We start from the raw sequence: 20,891 nt of genomic DNA on the forward strand, positions 1-20,891 counted from the left end.
TAGAGATCTCTCACGAAGTCGCAGTACACACATTTGATGTAAAAAAAATAATAATTAAAAAGTCCTTGTAGAAAGATATAGCACAGATGACGTAATGGAAACTTAGATCCCGGCCCTGCGGGCAACGGTTTTGTCGTCATGTAAAACACAGCATGCGTAGGACATGATTATCTTCTCTTTTGACGTTACGTCTGGAATTTTAAAGATAAGATTCCAGCATCCGTAGGCCTAATCTTCAGGGTTGAAGACATAGCGGTTATTATGCTCTAATTAGCCTTTATATTAAAAGCTTCTTCACACACCGTCCAGGGATGTTCGTGTTTTATAATTATATTGTCGTTGAATCTACAGAGCTAAAAAAAAAAAAGGATCAATTTTAGCAGGAAATACTACAGTGTGACAAATTTGTATTATTTTTAGTGAATCACTAGTCCCGAGAGTGATCTCCCTTTACATTAAGTTTACTAGTATTACCTTATCTTACATAGTAAACATAGACAGACTCGATACTCATACTAAGATAGAATCTAGATTACGATAGATCTATTAGATCTATCTATGATCTATTTAGAAATTTTATTTAAATGATATTCTTGTAAACTTTCACAATGGCCAATGACATCGATGAACTGGAAATAAATCCATTTTATAAAGCACTGCAGGTAGACCTAAAATTATTTTAAAATTCTTAGTATGACACTTAGTCACTTACAACTAAATTTAACTATGAATAATTGAATATGATACTAATCATTACTGACATTAGGGGGTTAGGACATTACTGACATTATATGATTAGTATCATCTATGTTACCTACTATGTTACACTATGTAACTATTCTTAGACTAAGACTTAGTAGAGTAGACTTAAACTAACACTAACAGTTAAGTTAAAGTTTAAAGACTTAATCAAAGTTAATCATAATGATGATAATGAAGTTAATCTTAATGATTTAAATGATAATGATAGAAAAAAGAATGATAATTAATTCTGATAGATCATCTATGATCTAGATCTAGTCCTAGTTAATCTAGTAAGCTAAGTAACGATAGTTGATACTTATTCATAATCTATCTTTATAAATAATCTTAGATAAATAGTTAAGTTAGTATCTTAGTCAACTTCAAAGGCTTAGGCTACTTAGTTAGAGTGACGTCTTAGAGCGTAGGACTTTGTCTAGAATCTATCTATCTGACTATCTCAACTATATCACTGAATATCAGTCTCAGTAACTCAGTATCTTACTAGTAACTAGATCTATAATTTTAATTTATAACTATCTCTGTAATCTGTCTTGTGACTAGTGTATTACTAGATCTAGATTTAGATCTAGATCCTAGTCCTATATAGTATAGTTAGGAAATAACCGATCTATTACTATCATAAAGACATAATCTTCAAATCTATGACATCTAGATTACTCTAGATCTATCATCTATCAAATCTATGATAATGATTCTTTATTTGCCATCTCACTCTGAATCTCACTACTCTCAGGCACAGTTTTATTCTCATCAGCCATCTCAAATTTGCCATCTGAGCGCTCTGAATGACTTATTTTTACTCTAGTGTCTCTAACCATGAGTCTAACCCTAGTCACTCCACTCCAACTGATGATGTATCAGATCTATCTCTTGCTAGACTTGTCTTGTGTCACTTGTCTAGTCACCTAGTCTAGATAGTCTATCTATACAGAATCTAGATCTTGACTAGGGTGACTAGAGTCTAGGTCTATAAATGTTGGGCATTCTAGGTTATTACTAAATCTACTAGCGATATAGTGGGAAGTGGCATTGGGAAACGTGGTCGAAAGGTCAAGTGCGCTTGAACTTGGCTTGGCTTGGCTACCTATGAAGGGGGCTTGAGGTTAGACTCCAGACTCGAGCAGAGTTGTGTTTACTGAGCGCCTAAAGGCAGCACGGAAAATCTTCTCCCAGATACCTCCTTCCCCCACTGGTCCACAAATGAGATAGGACCATAGCACTATGAGCATGCTATAAGTTACTACAAGCATGAAAGTAGTGCTATACAAAAGTTATAATAATTTATTTATTTACACCTAGATCTAGTACTACTGTAACTAGTAGAATTACTGTAGAATTTACATCAGTACATCTAGAGTCGTAAATTCTAGAACTATATTAGATCAATTTAGATAAATAGTTTTGTGAATTAAATGAGATTAGAACTAGAATGCTAGTCTAGTATCTAGTCTAGAATCAAGAATCTAGACTCTATACTATATTTTACTATAAAGTATAGTTATACAATAATTGTGATTGTGATGTAACCACGAGAAAGTCTGTCATAGTAGATGTTAAAAATAAGGGGGTAAAAGTAGGTGTACAGAATGATGTGTACTTTATTTAAACTGTTGAAGATAATATTTCACTTGTGTACATAGATCTACATTGAAATTGAATCTGTTAAGTTCATTTTTTATTTAAAAAAAGAAGCTCTCTGGAGCAAAACCCAACAACTGAGTATCATTAGTCTTAAACAGGTAGTATGTTGTTTCATTCACAGAGTAGATATGTGGATCTGTATGAGAAAGCTCAGAAGAACTGTCACTTGTTGTGTATACCACAAACAACAAGTATTAGTACACACATCATAAACACAGATTTTGTAGGTTTGTATAATGTTTTTTGCAAGATAACTTCAAAAGTTTTATTTGGTTATTATTTTTAGTTATCTTCTTGGTTTTTATTCCTCTGATAGATTTTAGCTTTTAATTTCTTTGACTTAGCTTCTTTATCCAACTAAATTTCCCCACCTCCTGACTTAATTCAGTAGTACTACAGAAGTCAATCAAGCCATAACTTGTGTGCAGGGTGGTGGGGGGAAAGTTGGCATTCGAAGTCCAAGAAGTCAAACTTCCATTAGTTGTGTAGTCAAGTGGCCTAAACCCTTTGGCTACCTATCAAGTGGGGTCAAATTCAAAACTCAACTTGAATCTAAAGGCAGCACAAGAAACCTTCTCCCAGAGACCCCTCTCACCACATGTCCATAAAAAAGGTTGGACCATATTTACCTGCTATTACATTTGACATAATAGTCAATCGTGCAAGAGTCACACATTCTGGTGCCAAAATACACATTCTGGTGCCAAAATACACATTTTGACCATCAGTGTTACACATTTGGACTTTCTTAGGTAGGCAGGTCTGGCTATATATATATATATATATAAAGGTAATGTTTCTGTGGCCTACGGTTAACAAGGGTGTCATGTGGCCAGCACAACGACCAACTGCCTTTACTTTTCCTTAACTAATGTCAGGTACCCATTAGAGCTGGGTGGACTCAGAGGCGCCCGAAGATCCCAAAATTAAAAATCCCAGTCTTCACCAAGATTTGAACCCCGGTTCGGAAGCCAAGCGCTTAACCGCTCAGCCACAGCACCTCTCTCTCTCTACATATATATATATATATATATATATATATATATATATATATATATATATATATATATATATATAATCATGAAAAATTAATGCTTGTTGTTAGTCATTTTTTTCTCTACACGACACTGATAAATATATAAAATGAGGTCTTTGTAATATAATTTTTATACTGAAAGTTTATTACATTTTTTTTATAATTTCATCCATTATTAACTCTTACTTGTATTCTGTCCTAGATACTCATGTACTTCGGCCCTCACCATATTTTAAAGAGTAAGTATTTTATGAGAGAGGAAAATGTGAATGGAAAAAGTCATATTTTGTAACTATTATCTGCTTTTATAACCTTTAATTCTCTATATAAAGGTTTTTATTCATATTAGTAAAAGTTTTTTATGTTGATAAAACAGTCCTATATAACATTGTTGGTGATAACTCTTTTAAGTCATTACTAATGTATTGTTTCTCGTGTCAACAGCCAGTACATGACAACTCACTCGTCCAACTGTAAAACTTTAACACTCTCAGATAACGGCCTGTACTTCACCACCTCCCAAGGTATCCTGTTACTTTAGTATTACTTTACCATTGATCATGCTACTTTAGTATTACTAAACCATCACATTACTTTAGTATTACTTTACCAAGCATACGGTTATCATTACTTTGTCATCACTTTGTCATCAGTGTATATATAACAATGAGATGCCCTTGTACCTTAGCGAACTGATTACTCCATATGTCCCCCAGAGAGCCCTGCGCTCAATGGACTCAACGCTTTTAGTAGTGCCACGTTTCTCCCTGAAAAGCTACGGTCTGCGTGCTTTTTCAGTTCACGGACCAAAGGTTTGGAACTCACTCCCCATTGATCTCAGACAGACAACATGTTACACCACTTTTAAGAAGAACATTAAGACCTGTTTAAAACTTTTTTAGATTAACTGTCATTTTAGCTCTCATGTTTATGTTTGTAATGTTGTTACAGCGCCTTGAGCCTACATTTTGTTTGTTAACAGCGCTTTATAAATAAAATTATTATTATTATTATTATTATCTATTCTTTGATTTGTTTTGCTTTCAAGATATAGCTTTAATCCAGCTTCTAGTATCAAATTAATAGTTTTTGAAGTATTCATTTGATCAATCACCAGTTTTTGTACTCTTAGGTTTTTCAGATATTCGTGATGTTAAAATTCTAGGGGAAGAACTGGCATATAATAAGGTATTTTATTATTATTTTGATTTTGATAGAGTGAATCTCCAAGCATTTATATCTTATTCATTTTTCTCTGGCCAAAATTAATTTACAAAAGTATCTTTGAAAGTTTTCTCTTTTGCTTTTATGTACTGCACGAACTTATGTCACTTAAATCATGAATTAAAAATTTAATTTAAAAAAAAAAAATATCAGCTTTCAAATATAAGACCCACAATTCGTTTGTTTGTTTTACATGTTTTGGATGTTCCTGCAGATTTGAAGATTATTACATCCTAAACCTTCCTGCAGCACTGTTGAATGGTGGCAGGCAGGATTCAAACCTGGGACCATCGTAACATGGGTCCAGAGCGTATATCACATGATTAGGTAGCCATCAGAAGCCAGATGAGATTGCTAAATACAGTAGAAGCTTTGTAGATGGTTTGGCTGTGTCACTGGCATGAAAAATAAACATGATCACTTTTCATTTGCAGACAGAGGCTTCGGTGGAAGCAGAGAAACATATAGAGTTCTCTCTCATTGTTTCATCTTATCTTATAAAATACAGAGATGTTACTTCAAAAAAGAAGATGATTACATCCTACGGGTGTTCCTAGGTCATTCTAGTCATGCATGTTAACTAATGACTCAAATTCTGCCAAGTCATTGGTTTTCCTGGCTTGCTCAGGCAACCCATTCCATGCTCTAATAGCGCTAAGGAAGAAGGAGCATTTGTAAAAATTTGTCCTAGCATATGGATCGATGAGTGTGCATCTTTAATGTATAACATTAGACCTTGGTTGTTTTTTTTTTTCAAATTTAAGGGCCCAACTAAATTTATTTGTAGTGATTTATATGACCAAAGAAAAATATCACTAAAGCTTCAAAATAGCTGCGTTGTTGTTATGAGTTTTTACTGTAGATCTATATTGTTTTCATATGGATATAGTTACAAATTAACTATTTTAATAATCAAAAAAACATTTTTCTCTTTGCATTATTTTACAGGAGTATAAACAATACAAGATTATAATATTGGAAGAACCATTTGACTCTAAATTCAAGGTACTTTTTGGATCTACTTGTTGACCTGTAGCTAATACGCATAACTTAGAGCTTAAAGTGTAGATAAAATACAAATAATTATCTCCAATTTTTACTTTAAGGAGTATTTTTCTCAAAAAAATGTATTTATCTTTTTATTTTTTTTCAGACTCAAACCCCACAAGGCAAAGAGGATGCAAATACACATATGCTGACACCCAAGCTGACGGTGAAAGAGTAAGTCTTTCTATGAGTTTATTTCAGTATCACTGTAACATCTTTATTACTGGTTAATTATCAGATGTAACTTTAGATTCTTATGCGCGTGACTTGTGTCTTAGTTAGGATGACAAACATTAGTATTCAACAATCAACACTCTTGTCAGCAGACAATATATTTATTAATATGTAAAAATACATATAGGCGATCCAGCCATAAAAGCGCAACGAATGAAAAACAGTATTTTTAGAATAAGTTACAATCCATAACTCGAAATTACAAGTATAACCGCATTTCACAAAAGACTTGCTTTATTGACACCCCAAAAATAACAATCTACGCCATTTTTCAGGAGATTTTAAAAATTTCAGATTTCCAGGACTTTTTCGTATATTTTGCCTTTTCAGGAGATTTCCTGGAGGCCCTTGAAAACCCTGTTATTACTTATAATTTATAATGGTTTAATTTAATAATTTACACTTAGAACTAGCGCGGGGCCTATGAAAGTGCGGGGCCCACTGCGACCGCATAGGCTGCAGTGGCCTAAGGCCGGCCCTGATAACCAGCAGTGCTGAACAACTGAAGAGAACAGCACACAAGTTTTCCTTGGCACAGTCTGCAAAAGAGCTTACATCTCAGCAGCAAAAGGCTGGCTAGAAGAAGAAGAAGATTTCAGTAAAACTTACCATACAACACTTAACAAAACATGTCAACTTTTTTTTCTGGAAATTATAGAATTTTTGAAAATATGCAAATAATTGGAAAATGTAACTTCAACAAATATTTTGTAACAAATTTGAATGCAGTGCAACTTCAACAAATATTTTAAAATTACTATCAGTTCTCACATTTGGTATAAGTAACTTTCTTAAAGTAAAACTCATTTGAATATTCATAACTATGTCATAACAAAATGTCATTACAATATCATAACAATTCAAAAGCAGATAAAAGTACATTGTAGGTTTTACTTTGCTCTGTATATATTCAAATTGGCTGTAATTATTTAATCTCCAGATGTACAGATTTTCTTCAATCCTTTCCTGATTTTAAAGAGGTAGTAACACTTTTTTTTGTCAATTGATGTATGCAAAAAGCAATATTAAAAAGTCTTTTAAGATAATTGCTGATTAATTTTGTATGTCTTGACCTAATTCTATTGATGAACTTATTTTAACATTTACATTAGTGTATTTATATCAATGAGGTGTCTTTAATCAATTTTTTTTTTAAATTAAATTGTTGCAACAGATACTACACACATTAAATCAAAAGATCCAAAACTTTATAAACCACTACATGGTGCTGGAAAACTATTTAGATGATGCAGCGTCGCGTCTGCAGGATATATGTACTCAGACAACAGTTGTAAGTCTTTTTTTTTTTTTAATTTCCCCTATGTTTGTTAATTAACAGTTGTTAATGAATGTTATAATTCAACTGGTTTGTTGCTTGATATTTATACATGTACAATTTTTAAATAACACTCCGTCATCGACAGGAGATGACGAAACACTTGAAAGCACCGTTAAATAGCAACATAAAGCTGAGAGATGTTCTTGCTGAGGCAGTGGAGAGGTAATTATTGGGTCAAGTGGTTTTTTTGGTTCTTATCTTATATAATACAGACGTGACTTCAAAAAAGAAGATGATTGCGTCTTACGCGTCATGCATTTAGTCATGCATATTAACCAATGACTTAAATTCTGCCAAGTCACTGGTTTTCCTGGCTAGCTCAGGCAACCCATTCCATGCTCTAATAGCACTAGGGAAGAAGGAGTATTTGTACAAATTTGTCCTAGCATATGGGACGAGGAATGTGCCTTTATCTTTGTGTCTTTCAGAGTATTTTATTAAATTTTGTTTTTGTATTTGAAGATTATGGTTCAGTGTTTTATGTACAATTGCTACTTTACTTTTGAGTCTTCTGTCCTGAAGGGTTTCTAAATTTAGAGATTTTACTAAAGGTGTTACTCTAGTCAAATGTGAATATTCGTTTGTTATGAATCTCACTGCTCTATTTTGTGTCTGTTCCAGTTTCTTAATGTTTTCTCGAGTTTGTGGGTTAAGATTTCAAAATTTTTTCTTTCTCTGTATTTCTCTTCTGAAATTTACATTTGAGTGTGGAACCAATTTTTTTGTTGTAGATAAACTAGTTTATACCATCTTTAAAAAGTAATACTGGATTTGAAGGGAATTAATATTTCACTAAGTTTTTGTTGTCTTTGTTTTACAAGGTCTCAGTCCAGACCTGTACGATGGTAGGAAATGGCAGCAGGCCGGGTTTGAAATCGGGGGGGGGGGGCATCGCAGTGAAAGTCCGAAGTGCATGCCACATGTTGGTGCAATAGCTGTTAATGATTTAAATTTGATATTTGATTATATTCCAGTCATCTTGTTTTGGGAGATTGGTTCATTTGTTTATTTTCATCATCATTTTAGCTATGTGATGAATGCAGTCCATGACAAAGTTTTTGCTGTGATATCAAGTCATCTGTCCAAACAAGACCAGACTCTCTTGACCAAATATCAACATATAAATAAAGTTAGGCCAGATCAGATTGGAGTCAGACGAGAATTCTCCTGTCCTCTCCCAATGGCAGTAAGTTCCACATAATGAGTCAGTTCCACATAATGAGTCAGTGCGAAAGCTGATTCTTCATATGTTTTAATCATATTTTTTGATCAGAAAAGAAAATTACATCCTTAGCATATTCATGTGTGAATCTAATCATTCTTGTTAATACGAGACCTGAACTTGCTAAGCTATTGATTTACAATAGCAACCTGTTTCAAATGTCACATAGCGCTTAGAAAGAAAGCTCTTACATAAGTTTGAAATTTACTTTATGCTTGACTTTTCTGGCTATTTTATTAGTTTCTGGTAAGGTTTTGATTGTTCGACTATTATTTGTGGATTTATTTGGACAGGTTGTTGAGTTAGCTAACTTATCCTCATTAAGAACACCAAGAGAGAAGCTGGTCTGCTTAAAATCCACTGTTGTAAGTAGATTTCATACTACTAATTAGATCTAAAATTTATACTACTAATTAGAACTAAAATAGATTTAACTTTGTGAATTCCTATACTTAGAAGTAAAAAATTATTTCTTTTAATATATCAGAAGATAAAAATCATGGTCATGTATTAGTTATATATTTTTTTTTATGATCCAAAATTGCCAAAAAGAGCAATATAACAACTTGTTTATGATGGTCAAACTATATTATTAAGTGGGTCTCTTTGGAACATTACTGGCTAAAGGGATAGATTTACATTCAAACTACACTCAAGTCCTTTGAAAAGAATGTATTTTTTACATCTGGCTGACCCTCATAACAATATTGAGAATGAATCCTTCACTACGTTTCTAGATGGAGCTGAGAAAGTCATTGTTAATCAGTCCTGATCCACGCAAATAAAATGTGTGCAACTGAATAAATTTGCCATATGAATTTATTTAGCTTAGGTTTGAAAAAGAATAAGAATTATCAACATCCTTTCTGTGGCTGAGTGGTTAAGTGCTTGGCTTCCAAACCTGGTGTCCTTGATTCGAATCTTGTTGGGTTTTTGAATCTCGTGGTTTTTAGGTAGCCCCTGAGTCCACCCAACTTTTATGGGCATCTGACTTAAGTTGGGGAAAGTAAAGAGTTGGTCGTGGTGCTGGCCACATGACACCCAGCTTGTTAACTCTTGCCCAATGAAACACCTTAACATCATCTGCCCTATAGATCACAGGGTCTGAAAGGAGACTTTTCTACTTTTTCTATTCTGAAACTGTTTCTGTCTGTCTCATTTTATTTCTAAACTCTGTTCCTCATTAAGGATAACATCACAGAGGGAGTAGCTTTGTCCTTGCAAGAACTTACACAAAACTCTGAGCCTGATGCTTCTGTAGCTGGTGAGAGAAATGGCATTGCTAAATAAGAATTAGATTTTGTTTTGTTTATTTGTTTTATAACTTTTTTTTTGTTAGTTAGGGTTTAATAAGTTTAATTTTTTAATGTGTAATAATTTAAAAAAAACACTATTTCCTTGTAATTATATGAAATAATAGTTACAGGAGATTGATTTGTATTGTACAGGTAACCCAGAGATTTGTATAACTTCTGATGATCTCATTCCAATACTGGTTAGTTTTTGGGTTTGTTTCTTTTTGCATAATTAGGTGGAAAATTAATGATTGCACTTATTTGAAGTTTTAGATGAGCTTTGTAATTTAGTTTTAGATGGATTGTGTGATTTACAGTTTTAGATGGACTGTGTGATTTTCACTTTTAGATGGGCTGTGTGATTTACAGGTTTAGATGGGCTATGCGATTTACAGTTTTAGATGGCCTGTATGATTTACAGTTTTAAATGGGCTGTGTGATTTTCAGTTTTAGATGGGCTGTGTGATTTTCAGTTTTAGAAGGGCTGTGTGATTTACAGTTTTAGATGGGCTATGTGATTTACAGTTTTAGATGGCCTGTATGATTTACAGTTTTAGATGGGCTGTGTGATTTTAAGTTTAAGATGGGCTGTATGATTTACAGTTTTAGATGGGCTGTGTGATTTGCAGTTTTAGATGGGCTGTGTGATTTTCAGTTTTAGATGGCCTGTATGATTTACAGTTTTAGATGGGCTGTATGATTTACAGTTTAAGATGGGCTGTATGATTTACAGTTTTAGATGGGCTGTGTGATTTACAGGTTTAGATGGGCTGTATGATTTACAGTTTAAGATGGGCTGTATGATTTACAGTTTTAGATGGGCTGTGTGATTTACAGTTTTAGATGGGCTGTGTGATTTACAGTTTTAAATGGCCTGTATGATTTACAGTTTTAGATGGCCTGTATGATTTACAGTTTTAGATGGGCTGTATGATTTACAGTTTTAGATGGGCTGTGTGATTTTCAGTTTAAGATGGGCTGTGTGATTTTCAGTTTTAGATGGCCTGTATGATTTACAGTTTTAGATGGGCTGTATGATTTACAGTTTAAGATGGCCTGTATGATTTTCACTTTTAGATGGGCTGTGTGATTTACAGGTTTAGATGGGCTGTATGATTTACAGTTTAAGATGGGCTGTATGATTTACAGTTTTAGATGGGCTGTGTGATTTACAGTTTTAGATGGGCTGTGTGATTTACAGTTTTAAATGGCCTGTATGATTTACAGTTTTAGATGGCCTGTATGATTTACAGTTTTAGATGGGCTGTATGATTTACAGTTTAAGATGGGCTGTATGATTTACAGTTTAAGATGGGCTGTGTGATTTACAGTTTTAGATGGGCTGTGTGATTTACAGTTTTAAATGGCCTGTATGATTTACAGTTTTAGATGGGCTGTGTGATTTACAGTTTTAGATGGGCTGTATGATTTACAGTTTTAGATGGGCTGTATGATTTACAGTTTTAGATGGACTGTGTGATTTACAGTTTTAGATGGGCTGTGTGATTTACAGTTTTAGATGGGCTGTATGATTTACAGTTTTAGATGGGCTGTATGATTTACAGTTTTAGATGGGCTGTATGATTTACAGTTTTAGATGGGCTGTATGATTTACAGTTTTAGATGGACTGTGTGATTTACAGTTTTAGATTGGCTGTAGGATTTACAGTTTTAGATGGGCTGTGTGATTTACAGTTTTAGATGGGCTATGTATTCTAAACCATTAATTTTGTTATTACTGGACATTTGTTTGTTTGAACACACAGCTGATCAATATCAATCAATATGTCAATATAAAATATATCAATATTATCAATATCAAATCTAAAACTTTTGGTTCAACTATATTGATTTTCTTTTTTTTTTTTTTAATGTATTTATCTATTGTAATTGCAAGACATTGTTTTTTCTTATATAAAGTAGGATTAAGATTGCAATATTTGATTTGGTTTTGGTTTGTGCAGTTTTGCATTTTAAATCTTTTTTTGGTTCTAATACATGTTTTATTTGTTGTAAATTTTGTATTCAATTAGTCTCGACCGTTCCTTGCATATTTCAATGTTCACTTTTGCTCGTATGTAGGTGACAGTCATTGCTAAAGCCAAGTGTAGTCATTTGAACAGTGATTTGTTTTATGTGGACCACTTTATGTGGGCATCAGCAGACAGGGACAGGGATGATTTAGGGTAAGTTTTTTTTTTTACATAGTTTATATCGACACATTCGGTCTGTCTGTCTGGTCAAAAGTTTGTACATGTTATTTCTTCGACACCCAATCTCTGATCAAGCTGAAATTTATTTCTAGTAGATTTCATTTAGTCTTGAAGGCTTCCACCCTTGGGGCACAACAAATTATTTGCAGACAAATGGTTCACTGACAAATGTCTCACCAACTATTGGGTCACATGACAGTTGAACAAATTGTCAGTGAACCACTTGTACTGAAACACACATACCGGTACACATTTAGACATTTAGTACTATTAGCACTGGTCCACAGCACATTTACTTAAATGTCATACACTCCTATGGCTGCCTGGTCGTGCGGTTTGCGCGCTGGACTGTCGTTCGGATTTGTCGAGGGTTCAAACCCTGCCCGCTCCCATCCCCCGTCGTCCTGCGGGAGGTTTGGACTAGGAAGTAAACTATCTTCAACTCTGAAGGAACATCCGAAACATGTAGAACATTTTACAAACAAAACAAACAAACATAAATTAATTAATTGCAAGCTGAAGAATTTCTACTTAGAACTGTACTTGCCAAATGACATAGAACTGGACATTCCAAATGACATAGAATTGTACATGCCAAATAGCACGGAACTCTATATGCAAAATGACATAGAACTGTACATCCCAAATGACATAGAACTGTATATGCAAAATGACATAGAACTGTATATGCAAAATGACATATAACTGTACATGCAAAATGACATAGCACTGTATATGCAAATGACATAGAACTGTACATCCCAAATGACATAGAACTTGTACATGCCAAATGACTTATAATTAACTTCTGCGTCCAGGTTTTGTTTAGTTACATTCAAGGCTGCTGTGCAGTATATGGTAGAGACAGACTTCACTTCCATGGCTACGTGTCTGGATAAAGAGGTAAATTATTAATTATGGATATAGAACAAATCATCCTCCGAGTGTCTTTTGTGTGGACACTTGGGGAAAGGTGTATCTTGGAGACGCTGCTTTTAGATGCTAAGCAAACACAACTGGATGGCTTCCTGGTCGTGCGGTTTGCGCGCTGGACTGTCATTCAGATTTATCGATGGTCGAGGGTTCAAACCCTGCCTGCTCCCATCCCTCGTCATCCTGCGGGAGGTTTGGACTAGGAAGTAATTATCTTCAACTCTAAAGGAACATCTGAAACATGTAAAAACATTTTACAAAAACAACTTAGCTTAAGTTTATAATCTTGAATTAAAAATTTCTAGTCTACTTTAGGATTTGAACTCAAGCCCCATTTGAATTGCCACACAGTTAATGTAAGTAAATCAGCCAAACATCCCATATTTATTGACTTTCATGTTAATAGTAGCATAGTCATTCAGAAATACTGAAGGATTATAAAAGAAAATGTTCTTTAAAATAGTTATCACAATACTTGGATTAAACTTCTTATCATGTGGCAAAGTGTAGCAGAAGTAAAGTTCTCATCAACAGTTGGTTTCAGTTTAGTCAGGACACTTTTCAAATGTTGCAGCTGGGTTGTGTTTTTTTTCAGCCAAATTGTTTGAAGTTTATTTAATACTTTGATTAAACTTCTTGTCAGGTGGCAAAGTGTAGCAGAAGTAAATGTCCTATCAACAGTTGGTTCATTGTTGGCCAGACACTTTTCAAATGTTGCAGCTGGGTTGTTTTTTTTTTCAGCCAAATTGTTGAAGTTTATTTAATACTTTGATTAAACTTCTTGTCAGGTGGCAAAGTGTAGCAGACGTAAATGTCCTATCAACAGTTGGTTCATTGTAGGCCAGACACTTTTCAAATGTTGCAGCTGTTTGGTTTTTTTCCAAACAAATTTGTTGAAGTTTTAGGCAGATTTAAAGCCAAGATGTATATAAAGCAAGTGAAAAAAATTGCGTTCAAAGTAAATTTTAAAAGACTTAGAAACATCTCATTTGACTTCATTGACAAGGGTTTTAATTAACTTGTTAGTTGGATAAGGCAATGGCTTCAGTTCCAAAGATTAAGGATGAGTGCAGTGTTTCACACGACTATGTAAACCTTCCTTTTTTCTTTTGCAAACTTCATATAACTGGGAAATGGGAATAAAAAGGAAAGGAATCATTGAAGGATTAAGGGCAGGACATGGGCTAAATTGTGCAGATGTGCCAAAAATCAAATTATAAAGCTGGGCTTGAGACAAGATTAGACATATTGTTTGTTTATGTTCAAGACCTTTAATCCATAATTTTATTTCACATATTTCTAATTAAAGAAATAATTTAAATGTAAACATTAAAAAGAGCTGTTTTTTTTCTTTTTAAGCTTATGACCAATTTGGAGGACATGTTGACAGCGACAACTCTTTTAGAGTCGCAAGTCACACAAGAATCTGTCGAAAAGTCCAACACAAAGTCAATGAGAGACAGGCGTGAGAGACAGCTCAACAGAATCACAGGCTTCCTTGAGAAGACTGTGCAGGAATTAAAGACCAACAGAAATGGGAATGAGAAACCCAAGCATCTGCAAAGCATTTTCCCAGGTATGTTAACTCTAGGGTTTTTTTTTGCTGTTTTCTAGTTGTTTTTTTTTCCCCAGTCAAATAATTAGGCTATTCAAAATTGTATCTGTTTGAAGTATCGTATGTACAATCAAGGTAATTAGGTTTTAGATGATTCAAACTTGTTCAAAGAAAATAGCTATCCAAACTCTTCTTTCACCTTTGCCTTTCTTTTAGTCTGTTTAGCCGTTGGGGCGTCACACAAGAAGGAGTTATATAAAGTTTAAATTTTTCACTGCTATTATAAATTTTGAATGTTTCACTGCTATTATAAAGTTTAAATATTTCACCGCTACTATAAAGTCTCAATGTTTCACTGCTATTTATAAATTTTATTGTTTTACCGCTATTATAAAAATTGAATGTCTCATCTCGACTATAAAGTTTGAAGTTTTCACCACTGTTATAAAAATTTTATGCTTTACCGCTATGATAAAGTTTAAATGTTTTACTTCCAATAATTGGTTTGAATATTTCTCCCTTATTATGAAGTTTGAATGCTTCCCTTCTGTTACAACCGTATTTCTCCATCCTCTCTGTCTTTCGCCTTGGATAGAACCTTTTTCAATGGCAGGCCTGTCCATTCTTTTATGTTGTCTTCCCGTCGCTCTCTCTGTCTGCCTCTTCTTCTTTCTTGTGCTGTTCCCTGAAGGAAGGTCTTTACAAGCCCTGAGGACCTTGTGATGTGGCCAAGGAGTTTGAGTTTATGTTTTTTGACAGTGGTTAGTAGGTCATCGTGGGGTCCTGTTTCTTATCTCGTCATTCATGATGCGGTCTTTGTAATTGACCCCTAGGATCTTTATTAGTTCCATTGCTGGTATTCTCATCTCGAGATCTGCAGTCAGCGTCCAAGATTGGCATGCATGGTGTACATTTAACTTTCCCAATCCTTAAATGGATGGTGGGATGTGATGCTTGAATACTTAAACACCCAGCAGTAAATCCAAAGGTCACAGGTTTGTAGTTCTGGTGGGGGTAAGGAATTTTTATTTGTGCTTTGACTTCTAGACAGAGTTCACCCTATTCTATTGGGTACTCGGCCACATAACCTGCTCATTTCATGTTCTCCTAAAATGAGATGATTTTCTGTGTGTGTGCCATATTGCCTAGATCCATGTTTTCATTTAGAACATAATTTATTGTAAATTTGAATTGGTTTATCATGTAATAATAATAATAATAATTTTATTTAAAAGTGCTGTTAACAAACTATGTAGGCTCAAGGCACTATAATACCATAAAAGAAATAAACACAAGAGTTAAAATGGCAAACTTATCTAAAAACGCTTATAAACCTAGAAGCTAATAAATTTGCTTAAAATTAAAAGTAATGTTTTTTTTTTCCCTTCAGATCTTGTGACTCCCCCTTCCTCTGCTACCAGCGCGTCCAATCAAAGCTCACAGAGATCATCAGCCAATCTTGGGTAAGTAAATAGTTTCATTAGTTTTATCTCAGGAGAGACACATTGCAACATTTGGTTGACATAATTTAACCAATGTTATGTTACTTAAAAGACTAACTCTACTGCCAGTTTACCTTAAGTAGCATAGAGAAACCTGGCATCAAGCAGATTCTGAAAGCAACAGCTGGAAATGTGTTATAAACGCATTGGTACACACATTTGAGACCATAAGTTGCCAGGAAAATGTCTATATTAATGCTTGCAATTTAATAGAAATGATATAGAAAAGAAAATTGATAATTGAGTTACTCATCATAAAAAAAAAGTTTTGTTAAAATTTTGTCTATGTCTTGATGTGTTCAATAATAAACATTCTTAAATGTATATTTTTATTGTTTCTTAGAGATTTCCTTTCTGCACTACAAGATGATGAGTTTGACCAACCATTTGGCAAGCAGACGTGAAAACTTTCACCAGGGACTTTGTTTTTAACATCATTCCCTCCATTTTTTTTTTATTATTTAAAGTGCAATCTACTTAATTTAATTTAACCATTGCTGATATTTTATCCTTGGTGGCCATGTCAAAGCTGCGTTGTTAATTTATTTTAACCATTGCTGATATTTTATCCTCGGTGGCCATGTCAAAGTTGCGTTTTTAATTTAATTTAACCATTGCTGATATTTTATCCTTGGTGGCCAGGTCAAAGTTGCATTGATGCGAAAGATTGAGATATTTTTTTTATCCACAAGTTGTATATTCTATAAAGCCACCTATTCGTAATGAAATATGGTGCTTAGTTGATTTTAACTTACTATTGTACATTGTCTATTTGTATTTATTTTGTCTGTGTTTGTGTGGAGGGAAATTAAAGACAATAAATACAATATCTTATGATGTTCCCTTTTAAGACCTTACAATCTATAGGGAAGATGATGTAAGGACCATCTATTTCTATGGCCAACTGTTTTCAAGGGTGTCATTTGGCCAGCACAATGACCAACTGTCTTTACTTTCCCCAACTTATGTCAGTTAGCTGTTAGAGTTAGGTGGACTCAGGAGTATCTTAAAAATCATGAAATTCAAAATCCCAGTCTTCACTAAGATTTGAGCCAGAGACCCCATCATTTAAGATGCCAAGTGCTTTGCTACTCAACCACCCTGTCCCCATTCTATCATATAAATCTTGCTACATGTCTAGAATATTTTATTTTTATAGTTTAGATGGTCAGAAGGGACTCTTATTGGTGTAGTGATACTTGATCAGTAGAGGCTAACATTGGTGTTGTGATACATGTACAATCAACTTGTCATGTTTACATGGCTTTTTTTTCTTTTGGGTCATTACAATGAAATTCATTAATTATGCAGTGTATGAGTCAGTAGAAAGTATTTTATTTATTACACCTAGTATCTTGCATAAATGTGTAGACAGCGTTGAAGAGGATTTTATTAGCTTTTGTAGATGGCCCAGTATCGGCTTGTGAGACTAGGAATTGAATAGTTCAATATATTTGTGTATAAATGATTTGTAACAGAAGTATGATTACGAAGTAACAAAAATGTTGGATTGGAATATGTCGGGCTTTGGAATAAGTATTTTCTTTACACTCTTTGGGAGTTGCATCTTTAAGAATGTTTGAAAACTAAACTTTTGTTATAAAAGATCATTTAACATGGACATTTTTTGATTCCACATTTGGAGATGAAGTTTAAAATATTTTTCTATATAGTCAGTGATCATGAATTTTTGTATGAACAGGTTTTTTACATTTAGTTTTTATATTGCTTTTGGTATCATTAGAAATCCAGCCACCATTTTACAATATGAAACAAATATATTGGATTATTCACTAAATGTCATTTTTTTTTTGCCTAGAAAAATATAGATTAATTATTATACTTTTTTTTTTAATTCCTAAAACCTCACTTAGAAAATGAACCATGCATAATAATGCTCTCTTTTTTGTTATCATGAAATTGGAGGTTTCAAACAACCAGTCCTATAGGGGAAATGAACTGGATGGCTGCTTGGTCGTACGGTTTGCGCGCTGGACTGTTGTTCGGATTTATCGATGGTCGAGGGTTCAAATCCTGCTCGCTCCCATCCCCCGTCGTCCTGCGGGAGGTTTGTAGTAGGAAGTAAACTATCTTCAAAACTGAAGGAACATCCGAAACATGTAAAACAAAACAAACAAAGCAGTGATTTCCAGACCAGACAGCTCTATAGTTTAACTCCTAAAGGGGTTTTGTTTGGGCCAGTTATCAGTATCTTGTTTGGGCTTCTCGATAAGCTCTGCAGCTTTGAAAATGTGGTTAGCATTCTCTGGTGACACTCAACAGGATCTACAGCTCTCATGGCACCTCCGTGGGAATGTGTGCTGTGTGGAAGCAGATAGAGCAACAACAGGAGTGAAAATTGTTCCATGGCAGTTTACTCCAGGAAGCCAACACATTCCATGCGTTGGAGTCTAGGGGTGGGAATTATACAAAGATTAGGTGTCCCATTTCAAACAAGCCACCATGCTGTTTCACAGAGTTGATGTCAGTGACCTGGAGTGGCAGTATTTCCACTGTTTGAGGCAGTGACTTAAGAGAAATATTACGAATTTGTAGTGGCACATCCTCCTGCAACCCAGTAATGTTCACATACATTGTGGATCCTTCAGACGGGCATGGGTTAAAGAGCTCCCAGTCCAGGCCTGTCGACTGATAGAAATTCTTCTCAACGGTCAAAGGGATTATGGGGATGCACAAGGGCTCAAATTCTCAAAGGGACCCTCAGCAAGGTCATATTTCATTAGTTCCAGTTTTCATGTGATGTTTTATTTCATTGTACTCAGCTTTAGAGTTCTTTTATGCTACCAGTATGTTCATAGCTACAAATCAACTTTGCCCTGTGAATATTCAGGCATGGATTGTCTTATTATCAACATTTTTATTTTCACTTCTTATGTCTTCCACACTAATATTGTCAGTGGAATAGGTTTTGATGTCAATGGACACAATAATGACTTTGTTTTACAGTAAAATGTCTTTCATATTGAAATAGTTCAGACATGCTTACCTCAAGCACTTCATTTTTCTATGCTAATTTCATCTCTAAATTATGTTTTTATTTACTCAATCTTTCTTTTAGAAAAAATACATTTTTAGTTATTATTGTAAACTGAATTACTTCCCTTGGTTAAAAAAAAATAAAAATAGAACTTTTTTTGGTGAAAATATGTTCCTTGATTTTGTCTGATTTGACAATACATACACATACATGCACATGCAGGCAAACACTTACACTTTACCGGGTTTTTTTTTCTATTCAATATTGTTATTTAACATTTTTTATGTCAAAAAAAATATGCATGTATTAAAAAAAATGATTTTGGAGAATGTTTAATTTTAAGATAAAAGTTGAAAAAAACAGTTTGTTTATTATTTGCACAAGTTTTATGTTTATTTTTCATGTGATTTAGAAAAGTAGAACTAACTTTTCATAGCGACATTTGTTTTGACCCCAAAGTACATGGACCTTGACCTATATGTAGGAACAGTCTTAGCTGTTTTATCAATAAGACTTAAGACTGCTTTATTGATCCTTACGGAAATTTGTTGTGATTACTAGGACTTTTTTCTCATATAAAGACAACACAGCAGAAAAATACACATAAATACAACAGACAACATAAAGACTTCATTCAGCGACTACACACAGGTATCTTGGTGCATTTCATGTTCCCTGATCAATGAGTGGCGGTGATAGAGTCTGACCGAGTGAGGTACGAACGAGTTTTTGTACCGCTCCGTTCTTGTTTTGATTGACAGTTGTTTTTTAAAATCCTTCTTACATATCGTGTGGAATAAAAGCTGTAGGAGTTTGCTCTTCAAGTCAGTATGACAGTGTCTAAAAATAAATCCAGAGACAACAGCAATAGATTAAACTTATTCAAAGCCTTATCAACCTAAAACATAGAGATTCATGCAATAGAAGTGTAATAAAACAGAAATATAGAGGTGCCAACATTGTAACCGATTTTCAAATATACTAATACTGCTATCAATTATCACATTTTATTTTGGTAATTAGAATGTACTTCATAGATATATAGATAGTGATAGATATAGAGTTGTGTTTACTGAGCTGCCTAAAGGCAGCACGGAAAACCAACTCCTAGATACCCCCTCCCCCCCCCCCCCCCCAACTGGTCCACAAATGAGATTGGACCAAAAGCGCTCTGAGCATGCTATAAGCATGAAAGTAGCGCTATATAAAAGCTATAATAATAGTGTATGAATCAGTAGAAATTTATCTGCTAATCACAACCAGTATTAATAAAACCAGTGCTTTTTTTTTTTTTGTGACGGTATGCACCGATACGGCGTACCGTTACCTTTTTCAATGGGGGGGAAAAAATATTACTTTTCTTGTCTTTTAATGTTTATTATTAATCTATTAGTTTTTAAAAGTTAGGCAATCCATCACAGAGTACCGGCAACTTTTTTTTTTATAAAAAAAAAAGCACTGGAGAAAACTATAACAATTTGATTTCTTATGAAAGAAAATTTATTTGAGAATTTTCCTTTTAAGCTGCATGGATGCAAGAAACTTAACTGTTCTTCATGGTGTGTACTAAAAGAAATGGTATGATCAAATTTGACAATAAAATGGTTAGGGTTAGGGTGAAAGAGTGAAAGATTTACATAAGTTTGTTTCCCATCTTATCTTATACAACGATGCAATGACAAAAACACACGTCTGCAGATCGACAACAAACTTATTTACGTGTCAGGCACCCTCCAACCTCACGGAATCAACAATGGACACACTTTAAAAAAAAAAAAAGAGATACTAACACTCAGCATCATTTTCCCATTTCTCTTTGTCAGACATCACCCCCCCCCCCTTTCCATTTCCCTCCCTTTTACACCAGCGGAGTTCATTTCTGCCTCG

At 34.1% G+C, this 20,891-nt stretch overlaps 1 protein-coding gene across 2 annotated transcripts; it reads left to right on the plus strand.

The window, feature by feature from the left end:
• Positions 1-500: 500 nt before the first annotated feature.
• On the plus strand, positions 501-19,369 carry LOC106062385 (ankyrin repeat domain-containing protein 27-like). Of its 2 annotated transcripts, XR_008774172.1 has the most exons (20): positions 501-662; positions 2,528-2,633; positions 3,645-3,681; positions 3,887-3,966; positions 4,575-4,630; positions 5,615-5,671; positions 5,820-5,887; positions 6,888-6,927; positions 7,122-7,238; positions 7,372-7,448; positions 8,313-8,472; positions 8,802-8,873; positions 9,697-9,772; positions 9,957-10,003; positions 11,886-11,989; positions 12,835-12,919; positions 14,309-14,525; positions 15,895-15,967; positions 16,350-16,599; positions 16,673-19,369. XR_008774172.1 is itself a non-coding variant. In XM_056007261.1 (19 exons), exons 1-19 carry the CDS (start codon positions 609-611, stop codon positions 16,408-16,410), a joined length of 1,587 nt encoding a protein of 528 aa, XP_055863236.1. In that variant the 5' UTR covers positions 501-608; the 3' UTR covers positions 16,411-19,369. The 2 variants fall into 2 exon arrangements, 1 of the variants encoding a protein (XP_055863236.1); XM_056007261.1 differs by having other exon boundaries at positions 16,350-19,369.
• The last annotated feature ends 1,522 nt before the right edge of the window (positions 19,370-20,891 follow it).

This window comes from Biomphalaria glabrata, chromosome 12, assembly GCF_947242115.1.
Source record: "Biomphalaria glabrata chromosome 12, xgBioGlab47.1, whole genome shotgun sequence".
NCBI classification, from domain to species: domain Eukaryota; kingdom Metazoa; phylum Mollusca; class Gastropoda; family Planorbidae; genus Biomphalaria; species Biomphalaria glabrata.

Excerpts from the sequence above, each read along its gene's own strand:
- LOC106062385 (XM_056007261.1), top strand. The coding sequence starts at position 609 with ATGGCCAATGACATCGATGAACTGGAAATAAATCCATTTTATAAAGCA. Across the intron at positions 4,631-5,614 it reads AAGAACTGGCATATAATAAG|GAGTATAAACAATACAAGAT; the intron begins GTATTTTATTAT and ends ATTATTTTACAG. Across the intron at positions 12,920-14,308 it reads CTACGTGTCTGGATAAAGAG|CTTATGACCAATTTGGAGGA; the intron begins GTAAATTATTAA and ends TTTCTTTTTAAG.